The 25,228-nt window shown below is 39.9% G+C and overlaps 1 protein-coding gene across 1 annotated transcript in view; it reads left to right on the forward strand.

Moving 5' to 3' along the window:
- Window positions 1–25,228, forward strand: part of slc9a3.1 (solute carrier family 9 member A3, tandem duplicate 1) — a 68,635-nt gene that overhangs the window by 22,693 nt on the left and 20,714 nt on the right. Inside the window, exons 7-11 of the mRNA XM_010900880.5 lie at window positions 3,225–3,427; window positions 3,567–3,656; window positions 3,857–3,927; window positions 4,069–4,198; window positions 4,356–4,492. Coding sequence (XP_010899182.1) covers window positions 3,225–3,427; window positions 3,567–3,656; window positions 3,857–3,927; window positions 4,069–4,198; window positions 4,356–4,492 — 631 coding nt within the window. The remainder of the gene's footprint in view (window positions 1–3,224; window positions 3,428–3,566; window positions 3,657–3,856; window positions 3,928–4,068; window positions 4,199–4,355; window positions 4,493–25,228) is intronic.

The raw sequence follows: 25,228 nt of genomic DNA on the forward strand, positions 1-25,228 counted from the left end.
AGGAAATAAACTTATCAGTAGAATCAGGTCATTGTGCCAAGAACATAGACAGGTGAACAAAGGGGAAGAAAGAACATCTCACTTTGGATAAATGAGTTGCCATGTGCTGCCACTCCCATGACCAGACACTCTCTTACCATGGAAAACCTCAAACAGATTGGTTGGTTTGCATGTATTATTAAACCATTTTGTAATAACTATAACATAGCTGTCCTGCTATGCAAGAATGAGGAACACTGCTGGGCCTTTGCTATTGACTCTTTTGATATCACATTTAGAGCCTCGATGGCTTAGTAGTTTGGTGAAGACTACCGTAGCTAACGAAGCACTGGCTTAGTAACTTAATAGTAATATATTGTGGACATTAAAATTTTGTGTTAACTTTTATAATTACCCTTGCTTTTTGAAAGTGAACAATGAATATATTACATAATTGTACCAGAGTTGTGCCAGTGCATCAACCAATCATCTATAATAATTACAGCCTCAATCATTCATTGGCTTGCTAGTAGCATCATGTACTAACAGGCAGAGGTGGGGGACTCGAGTCACATGACTTGACTCGAGTCTGACTCGACTCACAATTTTCAGGACTTGTGACTTGCTTGATTAAAGTATGAAAATGACTTGACTTGACTTTGACTTGAGAACAAGTTACTTGAGACTTGACTTGACTTGAAGTGGTAGACTCGACAATGACTTGAACTTATAATAAACAAACAGCAATACAATTATTTTATATGTTGTGACATCAGCACCACTAATCAGCGTAGGTGCCTTTAACGCTGCACAATTCAAACCGCGCCAAACATGGCAGACAGTAACGTTAGTCGAGCTCCACAAATAGTATCGTTTGGATACAAGGAGTTTGAACTGGACCGTGTGAATAAAAAAAGATTTGCCAGATGCAAAATATGCAACAACGTCAAATTTCATTCGTTATTTTAAGAACCACAAGGAAAGGTAAGAAAGTAATCTCTTTATATTCAGTTTCACTAAGATCTATAACGATTAAGTTACTAATGTAATTAATTAATCTTTTGTTTGTCATAATTTGGCCTTGGTTGCATATTATATATATTTGTTTTTCTTGTTAGAAATGTGACCATTATCATTACTGAATACGTCTGGTAAATAGATGTAAGGGAATTTGACTTTAACAGTGGCATAGCCTGAATTTTAATGTTGATGGGCATCTTAAAATGAGCGTGCATGTATATTATTACACGTAGGCTATATTGTCTGTATTAAATGTGGGCATTTTCAAGTGTTTGTGGACTGCGTGTGGAAACTAAAAATCATTGTGCTTACTCCATAACAGTTAACTTTACTGCATGAAAGGCTAACATGGAGGCGCCGATGTGATTACTAGCACCTAAACATTTCGAAGAGTTTTTTTTTAAAGAATAAATACAGCGTAATTACATATGAGACAGTTTTTCAGTCACAATAATTAGTTTATAAGGTTGTTATTATTAGCCCTTATTACATGGATTGGCTTAATTCCAGTGCACAATGCGTGTTATTTCTTGATAACAGACCGTTGCCATGAAAAACAGCGCGTTGCTATGGACGCAGCAGGATTCTAACCAAAGACGGAACGGACTATTTTCTTTAGAGGAAGCAATACAATCGTTTTTAAATCAATAAATTCCTTTTGAAATCAATATTTTGTGTCAAATTATAGATTTATTTGGTAGGTAGCCATGTAATAAGCGGGATAAGGTATAGCGAGGCGGTTGTTATAGCGAATACAACCCCTTCAGGCTGATTCAAGATCCCTCCGCTTCGTCCCCCCAAAAAATTGTACCGCGGAGGAGAAAAATATTTGATTTTGAAATCGAGCTTCGCACCGAGCGCACGTCAGAAACAGAGGACAGTGTGTGTGTGTGTGTGTGTTCATCTCTTTAGTACTGTGACGTGACTTGAAACTTATAAAGACTCGACTTGACTTGCTTAGGGTGAACCCTTGACTTGACTTGACTTGCTTGATTTATCTGAACTGTGACTTGAGACTTGACTCGAGACTTGATGGTTAAGACTTGAGACTTGCTTGGACTTGACCATGTGTGACTTGTCCCCATCTCTGCTAACAGGATGCTTTGGCTAGCTAAGGACTTATGGGCTTGAATGAAGCATGTGCCAGTTTGCATGGAATCATACACCACTTTGCAACCAGTGGAGGAAAATCAGGACAGCTGGAATAGTCAGTGGACAGTAGCACACTTAAGGAAAACATTCTAGAACATTTTCAGTAGTTAATTCTTTCCATGACTGACTTTAATTGTCAGGCCTACCTTCACTTAATTATTTTGTCTCTACAATACCCTAAAATATTTTTCACATGCATTTCTGGGTTATAGGCTGATGACTTATATACATCAAGTGCTGTTCTGTTCACTATGGTCTATTTTGCAAACAGTCATGAGTAAATGTAACTTAAATAAACTGAAATTAGGCTATATGTTATTATTAACTTGCAATCTTTTAATTATTAAGGAGATTTTATAACAGAAAAAACTATAATTGGCCAGCTTAACCCACTAACATTATAATGAAGACCAACAAAGACAAAGGTCCTTTCTAGCAGTTCTCCTTAAATAAAGTTAGATACATTTTACTAAAAACTTGAAGTCTGGAACGCATGGACCTCACCAAACGCTGGGTTTCCTCCTTTGTGATGCATTGCCACCCCTTTACTGCAGCTGTCTCCAATTGTTGTTTGTTCGTGGATCTTTCTGCCTTAAGTTTTGTCTTCAGCAAGTGAAATGCATGCTCAGTTGGGTTGAGATAAGGTGATTGACACGGCCATTGCAGAACATTTCACTTCATTGCCTTATAAAACTCATGGGTTGCTTTCGCCGCATGTTTTGGGTCATTGTCCATCTAAAGTGAAGCATCGTCCAACCAACTTCGCTGAATTTGGCTGAATCTGAGCAGACATTTTTTCCCTATACAGTTCTGAATTCATCTGGCTGCTGCTGTCTTCTGTCACATCATCAACAAGTATTAGTGGCTGCATATTAAAGAGCTGAAATTCCTAAACCCTTCCTCCAATTTGGATGTGAATACCCTCAAATTAAAGCTGAAATACTGCACTTTAAGCCCATATTATTGAAATGTAACTTGGATATATTTTGGTAAACAGCAAAATAACAAACTTGTGTCAGTGTCCAATTATATCCGGAACTAACTGTATGTTTGTATGTGTGTTTATATCACAGGGGTCTTTGTGCTCACCTGGATTCTGAACCAGTACCGACTGGTTCCCTTGGGGCTTATTGAACAGTTAGTGATGGGCTATGGTGGCCTACGAGGGGCAGTTGCCTATGGTCTTGTGTTCCTGCTAGATGAGAATAAGTACAAGGAGAAGAATCTGATGATAAGCACCACTCTCCTTGTGGTGTACTTCACTGTTATGCTTCAGGTAAAAACAGATAATTTTGCTATATAACCCTCTGAGGTTTTATTCCATAAAATGTCTGCAATGTCTTGATTCAAACATATATATTTGATATATTTTTATTTGCTACCAGTTTTCAATATTTACTTTTTCTTTGTTGCAGGGAATAACCATGAAACCCTTGGTCAACTGGCTGAAAGTGAAGAGGGCAACGACAGATGAAGCTATGCTAGCTGAAAAAATTATGAATAGGGTAACTATCTAGGTAGAAGTCTTCCTAGAAAACAATAATGAATAACAGATAATTAAAGTAATATTTGAACTTTTATTGGACCAGATACACCATCAACCAGTTCATCTAACTGTTGAAATTGTTTAACATGAATAATTTTGACAAAGAATATAAGCATAACATACGTAACTCATGATACCTTTTTTTTTTATATATTTCAGACCTTTGATCACATGCTTGTTGCCATAGAGGACATTTCTGGACAAATAGGACATAACTACTTATGGGACAAGTATGTGGACCCTTTAATCTCATTATCAATTTCATTTAAATATTATTTCATTTATTAAAAACTACCAAATTGCATACCATACCTTTAAAAATGACATTTAGCTCTAAATACATTTGAAATTGCTTTTGGTATCCTTCTAAGGTGGCACAACTTTGAGGAGAAGTGGTTGTTCAGGATATTGATGAACCCAACTGCAAGGAAGTCTCGTGACTACATATTCAACATCTTCCACCAGCTCAACCTCAAGGATGCCATGAGCTATGTGCAAGAGGTAAGAGAAACTCAAATGCTCAGGGAAAGCCATAACAGAAAATAGTAGAGACAATAAAAAACAGCAAATTAATCACAAGGATCACTGATTAACTGTTACATAACAACAGACAAACTATGGAAGGTAGATCATGAAGTATGTTTATCCCATTATTTAGGGTGAACGCAGAGGCTCACTGGCGTTTGTTCGGAATGATTCCAAGGCTGATGTGGATTTCAATAAGCAGTTTGATACCGATTTCACAGACATGCCTGACATCATGGGACCAGATCATATTCCAGTCCCCTTCGTGTTGTAAGTATCATTGTCTGTTTTAATCTGCATCCCAATGCCAAACTATTCCAGATGGCTCAGGTAGTGCACTTTATAATGTAGTTATGTGCCATTTAGGATGGAGCCCTAAGGATGTCTAAAACATATACATCATTAACTTAGATTAAAAACGAATTTAATTCTCTGGCATACTGTAAATCTATACCAGCAGAGTGAACAAAGATGCAGTATGAACAGTGTAAACACCAGAGGTGGGGGACTCGAGTCACATGACTTGACTCGAGTCTGACTCGAGTCACAATTTTCAGGACTTGTGACTTGCTTGATTAAAGTATGAAAATGACTTGAACTTATAATTAACAAACATCAATAAAATTATTTTATATGTTGTGACATCAGCACCACTAACCACTAATGTGCCTTTAACGCTGCACAATTCAAACCGCGCCAAACATGGCAGACAGTAACGTTAGTCGAGCTCCACAAATAGTATCGTTTGGATACAAGGAGTTTGAACTGGACCGTGTGAATAAAAAAAGATTTGCCAGATGCAAAATATGCAACAACGTCAAATTTCATTAGTTATTTTAAGAACCACAAGGAAAGGTAAGAAAGTAATCTCTTTATATTCAGTTTCACTAAGATCTATAACGATTAAGTTACTAATGTAATGAATTCATCTTTTGTTTGTCATAATTTGGCCTTGGTTGCATATTATATATATTTTTTTTTCTTGTTAGAAATGTGACCATTATCATTACTGAATACGTCTGGTAAATAGATGTAAGGGAATTTGACTATAACAGTGGCATAGCCTGAATTTTAATGTTGATGGGCATCTTAAAATGAGCGGGCATGTATATTATTACACGTAGGCTATAATGTCTGTATTAAATGTGGGCATTTTCAAGTGTTTGTGGACTGCGTGTGGAAACTAAAAATCATTGTGCTTCCACCATAACAGTTAACTTTACTGCATGAAAGGCTAACATGGAGGCGCCGATGTGATTACTAGCACCTAAACATTTCGAAGAGTTTTTTTTTTTAAAGAATAATTACATATTAGGCAGTTTTTCAGTCACAATAATTAGTTTATAAGGTTGTTATTATTAGCCCTTATTACATGGATTGGCTGAATTCCAGTGCACAATGCGTGTTATTTCTTGATAACAGACCGTTGCCATGAAAAACAGCGCGTTGCTATGGACGCAGCAGGATTCTAACCAAAGACGGAACGGACTATTTTCTTTAGAGGAAGCAATACAATCGTTTTTAAATCAATAAATTCCTTTTGAAATCAATATTTTGTGTCAAATTATAGATTTATTTGGTAGGTAGCCATGTAATAAGCGGGATAAGGTATAGCGAGGCGGTTGTTATAGCGAATACAACCCCTTCAGGCTGATTCAAGATCCCTCCGCTTCGTCCCCCCAAAAAATTGTACCGCGGAGGAGAAAAATATTTGATTTTGAAATCGAGCTTCGCACCGAGCGCACGTCAGAAACAGAGGACAGTGTGTGTGTGTGTGTGTGTTCATCTCTTTAGTACTGTGACGTGACTTGAAACTTATAAAGACTCGACTTGACTTGCTTAGGGTGAACCCTTGACTTGACTTGACTTGCTTGATTTATCTGAACTGTGACTTGAGACTTGACTCGAGACTTGATGGTTAAGACTTGAGACTTGCTTGGACTTGACCATGTGTGACTTGTCCCCATCTCTGGTAAACAATTCCTATTCAAACACTACAAACATACAGTAGGTAACTATCTAGGCAGTATATTGATGAAAATGTGACCTGTAAGGTCAGTCTAGGACAGGGATTTTCAACTGTAAGACTGCTATCTGTTGAATGTGTTTGAAATGTATAGTTAGGGTATTGATAATGAAGCCCTTTATCAACTTCCCCAGCAACAGAATAACTGGTAGATACTATTTTGATCCCTCATTGAGTTTTAGCACTAGTGCTGCAGTAAATTTAGGAATTTCAGTTCCTAATGTTCCTTATTGAAAAGCATTGATAGCTGCTGACTACAACTCTGTCATTATGATGTGGGGTGGGGAGAAAATTATGTTAAAACATTTGGGAATTACAGGAATTTCAATTAATTTCCTTAGTTGACTTGAATGGAAATAACCCCTCCTCTGTTTGGGACATTTATTAACTTGTCATTGTAACAACTGAATGTCAGTAACACTAAACAATAATTATACATTTATAGACATTAATTCATATATTGAATACAATTAATTAATTATTTGATGCGTTTACAGATGATGATATGATTTATGTGTGCATGTGTTACTAAACATATTGATAGATGCATGGTTAACAGTTATTCATGGATGTTACTTGATGACAATTAGGAATAAAAGAACGATCTCTGCACACACAGAATCAATGCAGCTTTCTATTTATTTGAGCTTTCGGTTAACTGACCTTCATAAGACCATACAAACATGAGAATGGAGGCTGAATATGTACACTACCTTTGAAAAGTTTGGGATCGCTTAGAAATATCCTTAATTTTGAAAGAAAAGCAATTTTTTCTACCACATCTTTTCCTTCCCTTCGCCTCTCTATTAATGTGCTTGGACACAGAACTCTGTGAACAGCCAGCCTCTTTAGCAATTACCTTTTGTGTCTTGCCCTCCTTGTGCAAGGTGTCAATGGTCGTCTTTTGGACAGCTGTCAAGTCTGCAGTCTTCCCCATGATTGTGTTGCCTACAGAACTAGACTGAGAGACCATTTAAAGGCCTTTGCAGGGGTTTTGAGTTAATTAGCTGATTAGAGTGTGGCACCAGGTGTCTTCAATATTGAACCTTCTCACAATATTACAATTTTCTGAGATACTGAATTTGGGGTTTTCATTAGTTGTCAGTTATAATCATCAAAACTAAAATAAATAAACACTTTAAATATATCAGTCTGGTGGAATGAATGTATACATTATACAAGTTTCAATTTTTGAATGGAATTACTGATATAAATCAAATTTTGATATTCTAATTTTATGACCAGCACCTGTAGTCAATTAATTAAAATAACAAATGAATTTCATATATAAAGAGAGTATTTCAATTACAGTGCAATTATCAAAGATGAAAGTTCCCTGGAGATTCAAGGGGTTTGCAAGACAAAGAAGAACGCAGAGATTAGGAAAAATGTTTTCCCAAACTCCACTCTGGTTTATATTACCTAACCAAAAGTGTGGGGGTTGGTTTACTGACGTAAGGATAAACAACACTAGTCTGGAAGAATAGGCCCCTTATCAATTATTGGGGAAAAAGGGGTGTGATAAGATGCTGCCCATCTGTCTTGTATCACATAGGTTTTACCCAAAGGGAGGGCTGTCCCCCCACCTTATCCTTCCTGCCATGAGCTTTGGGTCATGACCGAAAGGACAAGATCCCGGATACAGGCGGCCGAAATGAGCTTTCTCCGCAGGGTGGCTGGGCGATCCCTTAGAGATAGGGTGAGAAGCTCGGTCACCCGGGAGGAGCACATTTTAGAGTGGCCTTTTATTGTGTCCAGCCTAAGACACACCTGTGCAATAATCATGCTGTCAAATCAGCAGCTTGATAAGCCACACCTGTGAGGTGGACGGATTATCTCAGCAAAGGAGAAGTGCTCACTAACACAGATTTAGACAGATTTGTGAACAATATTTGAGAGAAATAGGCTTTTTGTGTACATACAAAAAGTCTTAGATCTTTGAGTTCAGCTCATGATAAATGGTGGCAAAAACAAAAGTGTTGCATTTATAATTGTGTACTTCAAAGGACAATATTTAGCCATGAGCAACCCCTAACTAAAAAAGAATGATTAGGGGAAGTATGTAGCGTACATCTTTTGGCAGATGAAATAACAACGTCGTCAGCGAAGCACATTACTGCTCCTTGGCTAGCTAGGGAAAGTGACAGCTTGTTGCTGCACAAGTGAAACATTTGTGGGCAGACAACTTTAGTATGGCAGACAAAACAAACCGGACAATTAGTTGTCTATTTAGCAATGGCATTTTCCATATTTGAATGAAATCGGAAGCAAACTACCAACTAGTCAGCCGGTTACACAGCTACTGCAACGCTTTCCATTGCAAGACTGAGCAAGCAACCATTTTGAACTCCACAGCCGATGTGCTTGTCTATCAAGTTATCATGACAGGGTTGCTTTTGTCATCTAAAAGATATTAGCAAAATTTCACAGCATCAAGTATGGACAACACAAAACGTAAAGCCACTGTTTATTTCTTACTCACCTCGACATCATTATTGCTTTAAAGAGCAATTACGTTTCTAACCTTGTATCACCAAACAACACAGAAACAATCTCTTCTAACGTAAAAAGTTGTGGCCGATTTGGCGCTAGCATTTTGAGTAAGGCTATTAACCCTTTGGCGCGTACGATCACACCAGTGTGATCAATCTAGAGGGGTCCCTGGAGCGTACGATCACACTGGTGTGATTAGAACGTCATGTTTAGAACGCACCATTAGCATACCTAGCTACAAGTAACGTAACAATGGCTGGTAAAACCGCGCTATTATTTACTCACATTTAGCTCAAACAGTGTTTATAACTTTATTTCCTGATTGTAATTGTTTCAAGACCATACTATGATATTAACCAGGTAGAAAGCAAGAAGTGTTAGTTACGTACCAACAGACAGCCAACACTAATGCACAAAAACGAATTATATTAGCGACTACTACCGATCAAAACCATTGCAAAAACTTTCTAGAAGTTACGTTCCCCGTTGTATGCATTTTATATAGTTTATTCATTTTCACTGCATTGAATAACTGGTCACGATTTGTTAGCTAGCGGGCAGCTGACGTTTGCTAGTGGTTAGCTGACGTTTTCTAGCTAGCTACAGTAATAAATCAACCAACTTTTGTAGCTCTTAGAATTCGAGTCAACTAGAGAAGCTTGCAATGCAATGCATGTAGTGTTCCTTACCTAGCAAGGTGACTGTTCAAAGGCTGGCGTGAGTTCAAATGCTGCAGAGTACCGAAGTCACGTGCAAAAAAACTCACGCTGGGGGGTCGGTAAGGAATATTTGAAACTCACGCGTGAAAAGGTTAATAAAAAGTGAAATGACAGCATACCCTTTTCTGGTTTATTATTAATGATGACATCCATTGGATTACAATAACATACTTTCATCAGGTAGATTTTGGGATATATAGACAACTACTATTGAATTATTGTTCCATCCCGCTCATCCATTGGCACAAACGCTTGTGTACTGAAAAAGCAAACACAAAACAAATACACACACGGCACCAACCCATCAGACACCTCAAACAGTAAAAAATTAATCGGAGCACCCGGGCCAGCCCAAAAACACGCAGAGTCCTGAATCCAGGATCCGGGGCACACAGGCCTGCGGTGTAAACACACCGCCACCGCTGCGGACAAGCAGCACAGAACACAAGCCCAAAGGAACATACCTGCATGATCTATATGCGAGTGCTTAGTGTCCTAACACGTCAAAATGGGGAAGAACACCCTGACACTGCCCAGCATCACACCACGCAGGGAAGATGCCCTGTCAGGAAAACAGCCACACAGCCTCAACTGGGAGTCAAACCCCAGTCTGCCACACGGAATACGAGCACCCATCCAAAAAGCCACACAGGCATTTCCACTGCAGGGAACTATGCCCTGAGGCATCATTTTGACCGCTCAACGGACAGCGCTCAAACTCCCTCCTCAGCCACAGTGAGCACAGAGTGAACCAGAGTGCCTGCAGCCATGTAACGCAAGTAAAACCGGACAAATGGCAACAGAGTCCCCCAAGACGCAGCAGCACAAATGTCCTCCAACCCCACACCCCTAAAAAGAGCGATTGAGGCCACCATTCCCTGCGTGGAGTGCACCCCGAAACCCCTAGGCGTAGGAGCGACGCATGCCAAATATGCCAGATCAATCGTCTCACACAACCAGTGAGACAGACGTTGTTTCGACAACGGCTGGCCCACCGTGACACATGGTTTGATGGAGATGCCGTGCGTAATGGCCGGACATGATGCATGTTCTCATGATGCTCTTGCTCAGCTTCTCCAGCCTCCCCTGCACCGTAGTGAAGACGAGGTGGGTCTTGACCATGCCACGGGTCATGAATGGGCCCCCCCACGCCTCCTCCGCATACTTACAGAAGGAAGGGACCTCTAGTGCCATTGACACTCTTCCCCGTCTGAGGGACAACCTCATTCTTCATGGACGAGGAGTCAGAACAACTCCGCAGAGGAGAACAGTTCTGGAGGTGTGCGGAGCCCTGGCCAGCCCTATTGGAGAGGAGAGAAAGGATGTCAGAGAGGGGGACCGTCTCAACAAAAAACGCCAGCTGGTCCATCCTCACCTGTAAGGCGAAGACAGCGCAGGCAGTGCACACAGGCTCTTCGATGGCGCCATTGCGAGTGCGCTGCGGACCAAGGCACACACAACAGAGTGTGTGCATATCCTCTGCAGTGTTGAAGTCGCTACAGCCACACCCCAACAGAGTGGTAGTCAGTGGCCGGGGTACCTGTATAGTCGAAACTGCAGTTGGTGATGCAATCCTTGGCAATCACCGTAGACTGCATATCTATAAACTTTCTCGTGAGGAAAAAAGGGATTCTGAGTTGGGTGTGTGCCTCTCTGATATAGCCACAGAGAAGGTGGCCGCAAGAAGGGTAATTTTCAGATAACATTTTCAGTGCCTTCCAATGGGCAGAGGGGTAAACCAATAGGAGCGAAGCCCCTGTGGGCAAAGCTTCATGAAATAGAACTGGACTGCAGTTCCTGGACTCTTTTACTACTGAGCCATACTGTTGTAATACGTGCAGAATGTTGTTTGTCATTGTCTTGCTGAAATAAGCAAGGCCTTCCCTGAAAAATACTTTGTCTGGATGGGCCGCGGATGTGGAGGAGGGGTAATAGATTTGTCCAGTTGAGGGTTGTATGAGTAGCCTATGTAGGAAAGGGTAATAGATTTGTCGAAGTTCAGGGTTGGGCGCAGAGTAAAGGATTACAAAAAATAGTTACTGTTATCAGTAATGTTACCAGCTAAAATATACTTTAGAAAAAATCCATGATTACGTCTTGGATTACTTTGGATTAAGTTTAAAAAGAATAGGGGCGCAAATAATTATGAAATGTTGCATGTTTGATTTTTGCTGGACCGCGTAAGCAGATCCGGTGTTGTGCCAAAACTGTCCCCCAGCCAGAATCTGTTCCCCCTTTGACCATTACAGGTCTTTTGTGCGAATTAACAGTGATTTTTGTTGATTATAAAATGTGGAAAACGTAATCATTTTAATGTTGTTTTTAAAAACATAAATAATGTTTTGTTCAACTAAGATCAGGAAAATGTATGCTAAACTGACAACAAAGTAGAGGGCACACATCAACACACAAGCAAGCATATCCCAGCAAGCTTATAGGTTCCGCAATCTAATATCCTCACAGTTAAAACAAAGTATGCATTTAGATTTGTTCCGGATAGAGACAAAATTTGCTGGCTATAACCATCAGTATCTACATTGTAGTAATCCTAAAATGAAACTGTTAAATTGCGACTGTTTCTGGTAGATCTTTGAAGTATGCATCCGTGCATTCTTTTTGGGTCAGGATAGACAAAAACTTAGCTGGCTACTACATTCAGTAGCTAAATTATAGTAAGCCTCAAAACTGTTTACCTGGTGTTATATCTTTTTCAAGTTTCAGAGTTTATTTGTCAAATGAACCGAACTACAGAGCCAGGATGAGTTGCACTGAATCATTTTAAAAGAATTGTTTAAAAGATTAGGTAACTATTTGTTAGATAGCTGTAACATGGCGCCGCCTTCAAGATAAAACATTATATGGAATTTACCACGACATTTGAGGAGAAAAGGTGTGTTGGGAAGCACTCTGTCCATACGGGTAGGTCATGTGATTCTGCTTGCTTTGCATCAAATTGTGTTAATTGGTTATCATTGGCTGCTGATGTCATTTACTTTAAGCTAAGAGTGCAGGTTTATAATCACAGTTTATTTCTTTAATTTGCGTTTTGAAAATCCATCACTGGTGGCCATAATAATCGCAGGTTACTGTGATAGCAATTTCTTCAATCAGAACTTTTAAAGGAGTAAGGACAGAGACAAAATTCTCTTGCACAATTTGATAGTGTATTTGCAAATAGAGAGACGCGTCAAACGCTTACAAACATAATCATCCGATGAGTCTCTAACTTAATACATGAACAGTTCGTATTTATAGAGGAAAAGGGGTGTGGTAAGTTGCTGGCCATCTGTCTTGTGTCACAGATTTTACCTAAAGGGAGGGCTGTCCCCCCACCTTAACATTAAAACATGTTATGTTTACTGTTGTGTTTACCTAAAGGGGCCAACTGCTCCTACTTCCCGCCAAGGGCCACATTCCTAAGGAACAAAAGAACTGACACCCTCCTTGGTCTAGGCAGGAGAACATGGTCAAAGTACCTAATAATCCTCTGATATTATACAGATGTGTGTCACAATCAAAGTAAAGATTGACATACCAGCCAACAGAAAGACAGACATTTCCCAAATGTACCTTAGTTAAAAATTTCCATAACATTACGTTACGGGTAAATCTTATTTTTATGCGGGTGTTCACGATTGCAAACGTGCATTTGCGTGCCAGGGGTTTCTGCAACATTTTGACAATGTTAGTTGTGGAGCAAATCATCAGACTACAGCAGAGATTTAGTTAATGCGCCAAAAGCTACGGATATCTGAATTTTTATATACAACAATATCAATACCCTACAACAAGATTGAGGTTTATTGGATTAATTGGAATGACTGAATATCTGACAGACCTTTAGCTTGTAATGTAGAGATGGAGCCCAATCATATTAAAGTAAAAAGCAATGGTTTAGAAACCCATTTCCAAAGGCACTGTAGCCTACACAACCCATATGGTAAAATGCGAATTCCGTTTTTGCCCAGCTATGTAAACTCTCACATTGATTGATCCCACAAAAGGTGTTCAGTTGGTTATAGGCTATTCCTATTTGTTTTCCAATCCCTCTTAATATGAAAGTAATCTAAAAGTAATTCAAAGTAATCAGATTAATGTTACTGAGTTTGAGTAATCAAAAAGTTAAGTTACTGATTACAAATGTGGACTGGTAACTTGTAACTGTAACAGATTACATTTAAAAAGTAACCTACCCAACCCTGGTTATCGTCACCCAGTGATGGCCATTCGATTCTTGTTATTTTAGCAGCAGGATGTTATGCTAGCCGTGCTAGCTCAGATTTTCTTTATCACAATAAAAGCCATACTTGAAATGTATAAGGCAATATAGTAAACAATCTAGTCCGTGAAAAAGAACAGACAAGGATTACATTGAAATGGACATTAAATATAAAATGTACAAACAAAACTATTAACTATACATTTCAATGATGGCTTTTATTTTGAAAAAGAAAATCTGAGCTAGCACGGCTAGCATAACATCCTGTGGTTAGAAAAATGGTAATGAAGCCTCGAATGGCCATCAATATCATCACCTATATTGATAGATATTGTATCTATGTCATTCTCAAATGGCTAATTCGCTGTTAAAATGGCCAGTGGCAAAAGATGATTTGTTCTGGATTGACAAAAACCTTGTTGGCTAAAACCTTCCGTAGCTACGTTATAAGCCTGAAATGAAACTGTTTACTGTTATATTGCGACTATTTCTGGTGGATTTTCGAATTATGTGTTAGGATTTGTTCAGGTTAGACAAACACTATGCTGACTACACGATTCTTTCGTCTTTTCACTTGACGAAAAAGTCAGTTATCGTCACCTATATTGATACAGTAGTTATTGTATCAGTGTCATTCACAAATGGCTAATAAGCTGTTAAAAGGGCCAGTGGCAAAAGCCATACAGTTCAAATATGCTATTTGTGGTGGGAGGAAAACTTAATAAAAGTTTTTCCTCAGTTTAACACAATGGGTAATGGTGTCTAAAGAAATAATCAAACTTAATGTGATGTTAATGCATGAAATAATTATATTGGGGAGCCACCCAAGGCGATGGAGGGAAGGGCAGCTGGGCTTCTCCTGAATTCCACTATCAACTCCACTGTTTTTAGGGCGTTGAGGTCCAAGTTGTTTAGAATGCACCGTGACACCAGATGGTCAACCTCGCACCTGTAGGCGAAATTGTCTCCATCAAAAATAAATCTGATCATGGTGGTGTCATCCCCAAACTTCAGGAGCTTGACAGAGGTGCAGCTGTTGGTGTACAGGGAGAAGAGTAGTGGGGACAGGACACAGCCTTGAGGAGTGCCAGTGCTGATGGTCAGGGGGTCAGACAGGTGCTTCCCCAGTCTCACGTGCTGCCTCCTGTTGGACAGGAAGGCTGTGATCCACCTGCATGTGGACTTGGGCATTCCAAATTGGGATAGCTTGTCTTGGAATTACAGTGTTGAATGAGGAACTACAACAAACAGAATTCTGGTGTAGGTTCCAGGGGAGTCCAGATGCTGGAGGATGATGTAAAGAGCCATGTTGACCGCATCATCCTCAGTCCTGTTGGCTCTGTAGGCAAACTCCTGTTGGTCTAGTAGAGGGTTGATGATGGTCTTGAGGTTGGACAGCACAAAGCGCTCAAATGATTTCATTACCACAGAGGTCAGGGGCGACGGGTTGTTAGTCGTTAAGTCCTGGGATTTCACTTTCAAAACTACAGCAATTGGTTTCCTCCGTTCCCAGATGCATGCAGTGTCATTATAAGATGAAGAGATAAGGACAGAGACAGAATTCTCTTGCACAATTTTATGGTGTATTTGCAAATAGTAATAAATATGCCCCTGTCCCAGTAATACAGTAATAAATATGCCCCTGTCCCAACTTTTTTTAAATGTGTTGCTGGCATCAAAAGTACTGGGGCCTATATTTTAGACTCTAGCCTGCTCTGGTCTGGAGGCCATAGTCAGGACCTTGCAGAGGAGAGTCCTCTTGGCATCTCTTGATGGTTGCTTTTTGTTTTTCTCCTATTAGAGGCTGCTGTATATCATTGTCTCTAATTGGGGATCCTATTTAAGTTGAGCCTTTTGCCACACTGTGTGGATTATTGTTTATGCCTTGTGCATTTGTCGCTGGTGCTCCTTTGTTTTTGGTTCTTTTGAGCTGAATTAAAAGAATGGGCCTGTGTTCTGCCTCCCGCACTGTGAAATACACTGATCAGCCATAACATTTTGACCACCTGCCCAATATTGTGTAGGTACCCCTTTTGCCACCAAAACAGCCCTGGACTCCATTAGACCTCTGAAGGTGTGCTGTGGTATCTGGTACCAAGCAGCAGATCCTTTAAGTCCTGTAAGTTGTGAGGTGAGGCATCCATGGATCAAACTTGTCTGTCCAGCACATCCCACAGATGCTTGTTTGGTTTGAGATCTGGGGAATTTGGAAGTCAACACCTTGAACTCATTGTTGTGTGCCATTTTTTGTTTTGTGGCAGGGCGCATTATCCTGCTGAAAGAGGCCAATGCCATCAGGGAATACTGTTGCCATGAAAGGGCACACATGGTCTGCAACAATGCTTAGCAAGTAAGCAAGATTATTTATACACTCACCTAAAGGATTATTAGGAACACCTGTTAAATTTCTCATTAATGCAATTATCTAATCAACCAATCACATGGCAGTTGCTTCAATGCATTTAGGGGTGTGGTCCTGGTCAAGACAATCTCCTGAACTCCAAACTGAATGTCAGAATGGGAAAGAAAGGTGATTTAAGCAATTTTGAGCGTGGCATGGTTAATGGAGATTGGAGTATTTCACAATCTGCTCAGTTACTGGGATTTTCAAGCACAACCATTTCTAGGGTTTACAAAGAATGGTGTGAAAAGGGAAAAACATCCAGTATGCGGCAGTCCTGTGGGCGAAAATGCCTTGTTGATGCTAGAGGTCAGAGGAGAATGGGCCGACTGATTCAAGCTGATAGAAGAGCAACTTTGACTGAAATAACCACTCGTTACAACCGAGGTATGCAGCAAAGCATTTGTGAAGCCACAACATGCACAACCTTGAGGCGGATGGGCTACAACAGCAGAAGTCCCCACCGGGTACCACTCATCTCCACTACAAATAGGAAAAAGAGGCTACAATTTGCACGAACTCACCAAAATTGGACAGTTGAGGACTGGAAGAATGTTGTCTGGTCTGATGAGTCTCGATTTCTGTTGAGACAGAATTTGTCGTAAACAGAATGAGAACATGGATCCATCATGCCTTGTTACCACTGTGCAGGCTGCTGGTGGTGGTGTAATGGTGTGGGGGATTTTTTCTTGGCACACTTTAGGCCCCTTAGTGCCAATTGGGCATCGTTTAAATGCCACGGCCTACCTGAGCATTGTTTCTGACCATGTCCATCCCTTTATGACCACCATGTACCCATCCTCTGATGGCTACTTCCAGCAGGATAATGCACCATGTCACAAAGCTCAAATCATTTCAAATTGGTTTCTTGAACATGACAATGAGTTCACTGTACTGAAATGGCCCCCACAGTCACCAGATCCCAAACCAATAGAGCATCTTTGGGATGTGGTGGAACGGGAGCTTCGTGCCCTGGATGTGCATCCCACAAATCTCCATCAACTGCAAAATGCTATCCTATCAATATAGGCCAACATTTCTAAAGAATGCTTCCAGCACCTTGTTGAATCAATGCCATGTAGAATTAAGGCAGTTCTAAAGGCGAAAGGGGATCAAACACAGTATTAGTATGGTGTTCCTTATAATCCTTTAGGTGAGTGTATAGCACAATTAATATATTGAAGCAATTCAATGTGCTTTACAAAGAAAAATACGAGTACAATAAGTACAATAACATAAAAACAAATACTAAAATGAAAACATCAAAACAAATGAAAACATCATAATAAGAAAAATACAATAAGAAAACATATAAAGATAAAAAATGTGATAAAAACATAGGAAGCTATAAGGCTAAACAGTGTGGTTAAGTTTAAGTGCTCAGTCATAGGCACGTGAAAAGAAGTGTTTTCAACCTGGATTTAAAAATGGATACGTTTGGGGCACATCTAAGATCTTCTGGTAGTTTATTCCAGTTGTGTACAGCATAAGTGCTAAACGCAGCTTCTCCATGTTTAGTTTGGACTCTGGGCTTTACTAGCTGATTTGTGTTCATGGATCTAAGAGCCCAGCCTGGTTTATATTCTTCAAACATATCAGAAATGTATGAACTGGAGTGATGTATTCTGTTCTCTTGGTCCTGGTAAACATTCTAGCAGCAGCATTCTGAATGAGCAGAAGTTGTTTTACAGTCTTTTTCGGGAGTCCAGTAAAGAGGCCTGTACAGTAGTCAACCCTACTAGAGATAAAAGCATAGATGAGCTTCTCTTGGTTCTTTTGGGACACCAAGCCTTTGATTCTAGCTATATTTTTTAGATGATAGAATGCTGTTTTTTGTGACCGCTTTGATATGACTGTTAACACCAACATTACGCACTTGATCCCTGGTTCTAAGGGCCCAAGAATCCAGCATATTCTTGTTGATCATTCCGATAAATGTTGCAGTCTGGCCCTGCGTAACTCTTACGTAACTCTAATATTTTTCCTGCTTCTAACAAATCAACTTTGAGGACAGAATGTTCACTTGCTGTCTATTATTATCCCATTGATAATGAGATTATCAGTGTTATTCACCGTCAGTGGTCATAATGTTATGGCTGATCGGTGGATGTTGTGTTTGTACTATTTTCAATTAAATGTATGGATGAAGTTACTTGCACATCATTGCATTCTTTTTTATCAACATTTTATGCAGCTTCCCAAATGGTTAGGAAATAGAGTTGTCACATTTACATAAGTATTCAGTACCCTTTATCCAGTACTTCATTGAATAACCTTTGGCAGGGCTGGAGTTGGACCCCTTCTTCTTCTCTGCAGATCCTCCCAAGGTCTGTGAGGTTGGATTTGGATCATTGTTGCGCAGCCATTTTCAGGTCTCTCCAGATGTATACTGCTCAAACAAATTAAGGGAACACTTAAAATCACACACTATGTCACACTATATACACTGCATTCACAATTATTAGGCAAGTGAGTAATTTGATCGTATTATTATTTCTATGCACATTTTCCAACTCCAAACCATATAAACTTGAATGCTCATTGGATTGAATAATTTTCAGGTAAAAGTTATTGATATAATGAGGGAGGGTATGGCAACAGTGAATAACACCTAATATCAAGGTGTGCATGATTATTAGGCAGCCTCATGACCTCAGGTAAAATGGGCCAAAAGAGATTTAACTGTCAATTTTTTTTAAATTCCTTTTTAGATGCAACACTCTTGTTATAGCTAAACAATTGAGGTGTGACCACTGGACACTAAAAAGTTTTGTTGCAAATAGACAACTGGGGTGCAAAAAGCGCTTGGGGAAGAAAATACGCAAATTAACTGCAAAAGAATTAAAAGTGAAGCTACCAGGAACGCATTATCTTCCAGTGACATCATATTCCAGAACTGCAACCTACCTGGAGTGTCGAGAAGTACAAGGTGTCAAGTGCTCAGAGACATGACCAAGGTCAAGAATTAGGCAGCCTCATGACCTCAGGTAAAATGGGCCAAAAGAGATTTAACTGTCAATTTTTTTTAAATGCCTTTTTAGATGCAACACTCTTGATATAGCTAAACAATTGAGGTGTGACCACCGGACACTAAAAAGTTTTGTTGCAAATAGACAACTGGGGTGCAAAAAGCGCTTGGGGAAGAAAATACGCAAATTAACTGCAAAAGAATTAAAAGTGAAGCTACCAGGAACGCATTATCTTCCAGTGACATCATATTCCAGAACTACAACCTACCTGGAGTGTCGAGAAGTACAAGGTGTCAAGTGCTCAGAGGCATGACCAAGCTCAAGAAGACTGTAACACGACCACCACTGAATTCAATTTGAAATGTACTGTATAGATTGGACCAGATGAATGTGCCTGTAGCTGGATCACTAATGGACACACGGCACCACTTCAATCAGACACCAGCAAGGTGGAGGAGGGGTACTGGTGTGGGCTGCAATCATTCAGGATGAGGTAGTTGGACCTTTTCGGGTTGAAGATGGACTGAAACTCAACTCCCAAACCTACTTCCAATTTCTGGAAGATACTTTCTTCAAACAGGGGTACATGAAGAAGTACTCAGCATTCAAGCCCATGATCTTCATGCAGGACAATGCTTCATCACATGCATCCAAGTATTCCACGGCTTGGCTAGCCAGCAAGGGCCACAAAGATGCTCGAATAATGAGCTGGCCCCGTTCCTCTCCTGACTTAAATCCAATTGAGAATTTGTGGGCCTTTTCAAACGTGAGATTTACAGTCAGGAAAGACAATACACCTCTTTGAACGGCATTTGTGATGCTGTGGTTGCTGCTTCAGCGAAAGAAACTGACAGACTCCATGGATTGAAGGCTCATGGCAGTTATTGAAAAGATTGGTCAATTAATATTTATGTGAATTAATTGTCATTTTGTGTTACTTATTTGTTACACTTAATTTAAAAATTGAGAATAAACACGTGAGTTGGGAGATTTTTTTTTATTAGGTGCCTAATAATTCTGCACACCAATTGTTGTCTAATAATCCTGCACTCGCATGTATTCCCCCGTGAAAGATCAAAACTCACTTTTCGTTTGTTAAACATTCAGGTTGGAGGTTCAATTATATTTTGGATTAACTGAGAGCATTGTGTTTGATCAACAATAAAATAAATCTTGAGGAATACTATTTGCCTAATAATTGTGCACGCAGTGTAATAAGATCAAAATCTTTACACAGAACTCACACAGAAAATTCAAGTAAACAACTGAAATAACAGGCTGTTCCAACTTGCGTGAATTTCATCACGGCAACTCATAATGTGACTTAGTAGTGTGCATGGCCCCCATGTGCCTGTATGCACTCCTGACAACGTCTGGGCATGTCCCTGATGAGATGGCGGATGGTATCCTGAGGGATCTCCTCCCAGACCTGGATCAGGCCATCAGTGAGGTCCTGGACAGTCAGGGAAATGTTGGAAGCACAGATAAATAATGTCCCAGAGGATCTCAATTGGATTCAGGTCTGGGGAATGGGAGGGTCAGTCAATGGCATCAACGACTTTGTCATCCAGGAACTGTCTGCACACTCTGGCCACATTCACAACTGTGAATGTTGTCCCGGGCCCAGGCCTGGGGGGGCCCCATTTGGTTGGCTTACATATAATTATAAATTTTTCAGTCAGTGTTGTATTCAGTACTGTCGAGAAGGTTAACAGTTTTTAAACAGAAGAATTGCATTGATGAAGGGATTCATGTTTTTTACTCTTTGCTGTTTTTTTATACAGCATTATGAATAAAATATTTTCTTTAAAAATGGTTTGTTTTACCAACAGCCAGTCAATGATACCCTAACACCTGCAGCCAATCAGGGTGATACCCTAAACATCAATGCCTCAATAACTTTGTTAAAGCTGCACTAGATAGGATTTATAAAATATTTATAATTTTTGGAGCATGCCGCTACTTCCCAGGCAATCCCGTTCCAGCCAATCACCTTCTGCGAGGCAGACTTTCCTCCTTGGCTTATTTTACCTGGATGGTATTATATATAGCATAACTATGCCGTAAGGGGCGAAGTTTGCTTACTGTAAGAAACTATAATGGCAGCTAGAGACTAGGACGACAAACCGTCAGTCCTTCCCTTGTCTACTACAGCATATACTACAAAAATAGCAAAGCGAAAGAAGGCTTAGACCAACTCTCTATAGCTAGCTACCAGAAACCTTTTCACAAGGCTAAGAAGAACGTCGTCAAACTCTGAGTTAGTGCTTTTTTTGGAACAGGTAATTACATTTTTCATATTTTTATTCGGAACCTGATTCTCTATCGTGCATTGGTGCAGAATCGCTTTCTGACGGATGAGTAATTGCAAAATGCTGTAATAGTTTTTTTTACTGAAAAAATCCTACATAGTGGAGCTTAAATTTTTTTCACATTTAACCAATAAATGTGTCTAACTACAGTACCGTAGCTATCTGGCAAAAACATTGCCACCATGCAACCAAAACTAGGAGCACAGAAATGGTAGGACAAATCTAAAAGAGAACGTCTAAATATGTGTAGCAGTTCAGTAAGGGCTGATTGGGACTAGGTTATGAATTGAAAATATGTGAATGAATTACCTGTGTTGAAAACAAAGGGATTTGAATGTGGCCTAGTTATGAATTAAAGCAGTGGCTCCCAACCTTTTTCAGTTACTGTACCCCCAAAAAGAATTTGCACTGCTTGGAGTACCCCTGAAGTACCCCCTCATGTTCATTTCACTATTAAGTCTATGGTGTCATGAGTGTTTTCAAGTACCCCCTGTGGAAAGGCCAAGTACCCCCAGGGGTCCTAGTACCCCTGGTTGGGAACCACTGAATTAAAGCATTAAATATATAAAAATGTTATGACTTGTTTTTTGGACAGTCATTTAATTACTCGTAATAAATGTTTTGGCCCATGGTTTGGGTCCTAAATGTTACATTCTGTCCCTGGCCCTGTCATTCCTGTCGGCATCCCTGCCCCAGACCATCACTGACCCATTGCCAAACCGATCATTCTGGATGATGTTGCAGGCAGCATAACATTCACCACAGTGTCTCCAGACTCCTTTACATCTGTCACGTGCTCAGTGTGAATGTGTTCTCCGTGAAGAAAAAGCTGTGCCAATGGTGGACCTGCCAATTCTGGTATTTTCTGGCGAAAGCCAATCGAGCTGCATGGTGCTGGGCTGTGAGCACAGGTCCCACTAGAGGACATCTGGCCCTCATGCCACCCTCTTGGAGTCTGTTTCTGACAATTTGGCAATAGCATCCAGCTGCAGCCTCGCAGACACAGCTGGCGAAACCACTGCTGGCTAAAATTCAGTTTCTTTATTTTCCTAGCTAAAATCCCCTCTGGCTAAAATTCATACATTTCCATTTAGTTTCCTGCCTAAGAACTCTGCTGGCTAAAAGTCATTGTTCATTTGGTAATTTCCTATCTAGTTTGTGACCTTTTATAGCATTGAACCATAATACATGTCAGGTTTGGATGATAGAGAGTGGTGTTGTATGCGTGACTGGTAACACTGTGGAACTTTATTAAATTTATCAAACTGGGAATACTGTATCCTGTTGTTCCGATCAGACATTGTGTGATGGTTGCTAACGGTCAAACCCTAGCGCCTAAGTTCTTTCATGTTTATTTTATGTGCTTTCTAATCATACATTAGCATGGGTAAATATTATTACTCAACCCACTTGTCTATGTCTATAGAATAACTTAAAACAAAACTATATTTTTTCCATGTTATGGCTAGCTCAACTAAACATTAAGCCATGTTACTGACTGAATATTACTACATTTGCATTACTGGAAGGCCTATTAGCTTACTAACATTATCTGTTGTTTAAGTTAGAGACCAAAACAACTTTGTTTCACATGTTTATAAGATCTGAACTCAAAATTATTAAATGCCCATATCAATATTTAGGTCGACAATGATTATATTATTTGCAGAGATTTGCCAAAATGATCAGACAAACAATTTCCCAAACATTCAAGCACCATACCAAAAAACTCATAAATGTTTTTAATCTGCAGTGACAATAGATTTGGTCTCAATGACACAAAAACGATATAAAAATAAAACACCTAATCACTTCAGTCACTCTCCGTCCACTCTCCTGCCCCTAAAACTGGCAAACTGGGCACTGTCCAGGAAATGATGGGTCCGGGAGATATCCCCACAGAACCCCACGCTTCCCATTTCCAGTGTCTCACACATGCTTTAAAAAATGATTGCACTCTGCAAAAATATCTATATGGCAATAATTTTACTAAAACAAACGTAAACATGTAACTACTGACATAACTGTCATTCAGAAACAACACCTGCGTGAAGTTGACCCCCCACCCAACCCAAAACTTTGACAAAATAGTCTCAATACCCTTTTCTGGGTGAATTTGGAGGATTTGGGGCGCTGAGTGACTTCTGAGTTATCTCTAAAATATTTTTTAGGACTAATATCTAACTGGATAATAACTGGAGCAGAAGCGATTAAATGTATTTTACCTGTGTAAGATGGTCCCCATCCAGCGCAAGAACTACTGCCAAATAGGCTTAATCGTTCATGTTGGTTTGTGCCGTATAAAATGTTAGTTTGTGCTGCTATAATTTTTTTTAGATTATATAATATTTCTTAGGTCAAATTCACTTAAAATAGGCTCAATCATTTCAGCCAAATCATTTCAGGCAAATCAGTATTTTTTTTGCGACTGCTTTCTTACCGATAGTGACAGAGCTATAGTGAAAAGAGATTAAAGCCAGTGTGCTATCCAGTGGGAATGTAGCTATGCACCTAAAACTGTAGCAGCACAAACAAAACCTTTGACAGCACAAACCAGCACAAACGAAGCACAAACAAAGGAGACTATTTGGGGGGGCTGACTGACTTCATCGCCAATAATTAAATTTCAAATATTAAAAACACAGATGAAGCACAAATGAAATTTTTAACTGCACAAACGAAACATAAACGAATGAGCGTGTTTTGACTCAGTTTGGAGCATGTTGGGAGTCTGAGTGACATCATCACCAATAATTAAATGTCAAATATATAAATTACAGAAGCAGCACAAACAACATTTTTAACAGCACAAACCGGTACAAACGAAGCACAAACGATTGTGCCTATTTTGCCGGAGTTTTGCGTTTGGTGGGGGGCCAACTTCACGCAGGTTTAAACAACATGTAGTTACGGTACTATAGCTAGCTACAGTAGCTAGCTATATATAGAAGCTACAGTAGAAAACTTGAAACGGTGGCTGGCTTTACAAGTGACCTGACCCAGTAACTTGAAAACGTTACTAACTAGCTAGCTATTTTGACAGATGTGTTTGTATTTGAATGCTGACATTATTTATTAATCATATACATTGTAATAATATTTCTTACCACTGACATCTGCATGGTTTGTACATAACAGACTGAAAAGGAAATGAAGAAACGAAAAAGACATATGAAGTTTAGCCAGCTGTGTTTTAGCCCGCAGTGTTTTAGCATATGGATGCCTTTCCAATTTGGTCAGAAACATGCACACCAGTAGCCTGCTGGTGGTCATTTTTTAGGGCTCGGGCAGTGCTCCTCCTGTTCTTTCTAACACAGAGGAGCAGATACCGGTCCCTTCTCCTGGTATCTCATTCATGCTCTTGAGACTGTACTTGGAGACACAGAAAACCTTCTTGCGAAGGCATGTATGGATGTCCCATCCTGGAGGAGCTGGACTACCTTTACAACCTGAATAGCTGCAGGTCCTGCCTCATGATACCAGTAGTGACACTAGCAAAATGCAAAACTAAAGAAGAATCAGTCAGGAAGGGTAAAGAGAGAGCCCTTTTTTTCTGTGGTCCTTTTTGGGGGTTGTCTTGCTGTTGCCTCTCCGGTGCACCTGTTGTCACTTTCATTTGCACCAAAACAGGTGATGATTATGTGTTCCCTTAATTATTTTGAGCAGTGTATTTGATCACGTTCAAGTCTGGGCTCTGTAATGGCCACTAAATTGACAGACTTGTCCCAGATCCTTGGTGAAGGTTTTCAATTAAAAGTGATAAATGTTGCTGCCCTCACTGGATTTGAACACAGGTTTCCCACTTGCGGCTTTGTCTTTAGCCACTACACCATGGTGCTAGACGATTGCTCAGTGTCGGTATAGCGT

Source organism: Esox lucius, chromosome 10 (genome assembly GCF_011004845.1).
Source record: "Esox lucius isolate fEsoLuc1 chromosome 10, fEsoLuc1.pri, whole genome shotgun sequence".
Lineage (NCBI taxonomy): Eukaryota > Metazoa > Chordata > Actinopteri > Esociformes > Esocidae > Esox > Esox lucius.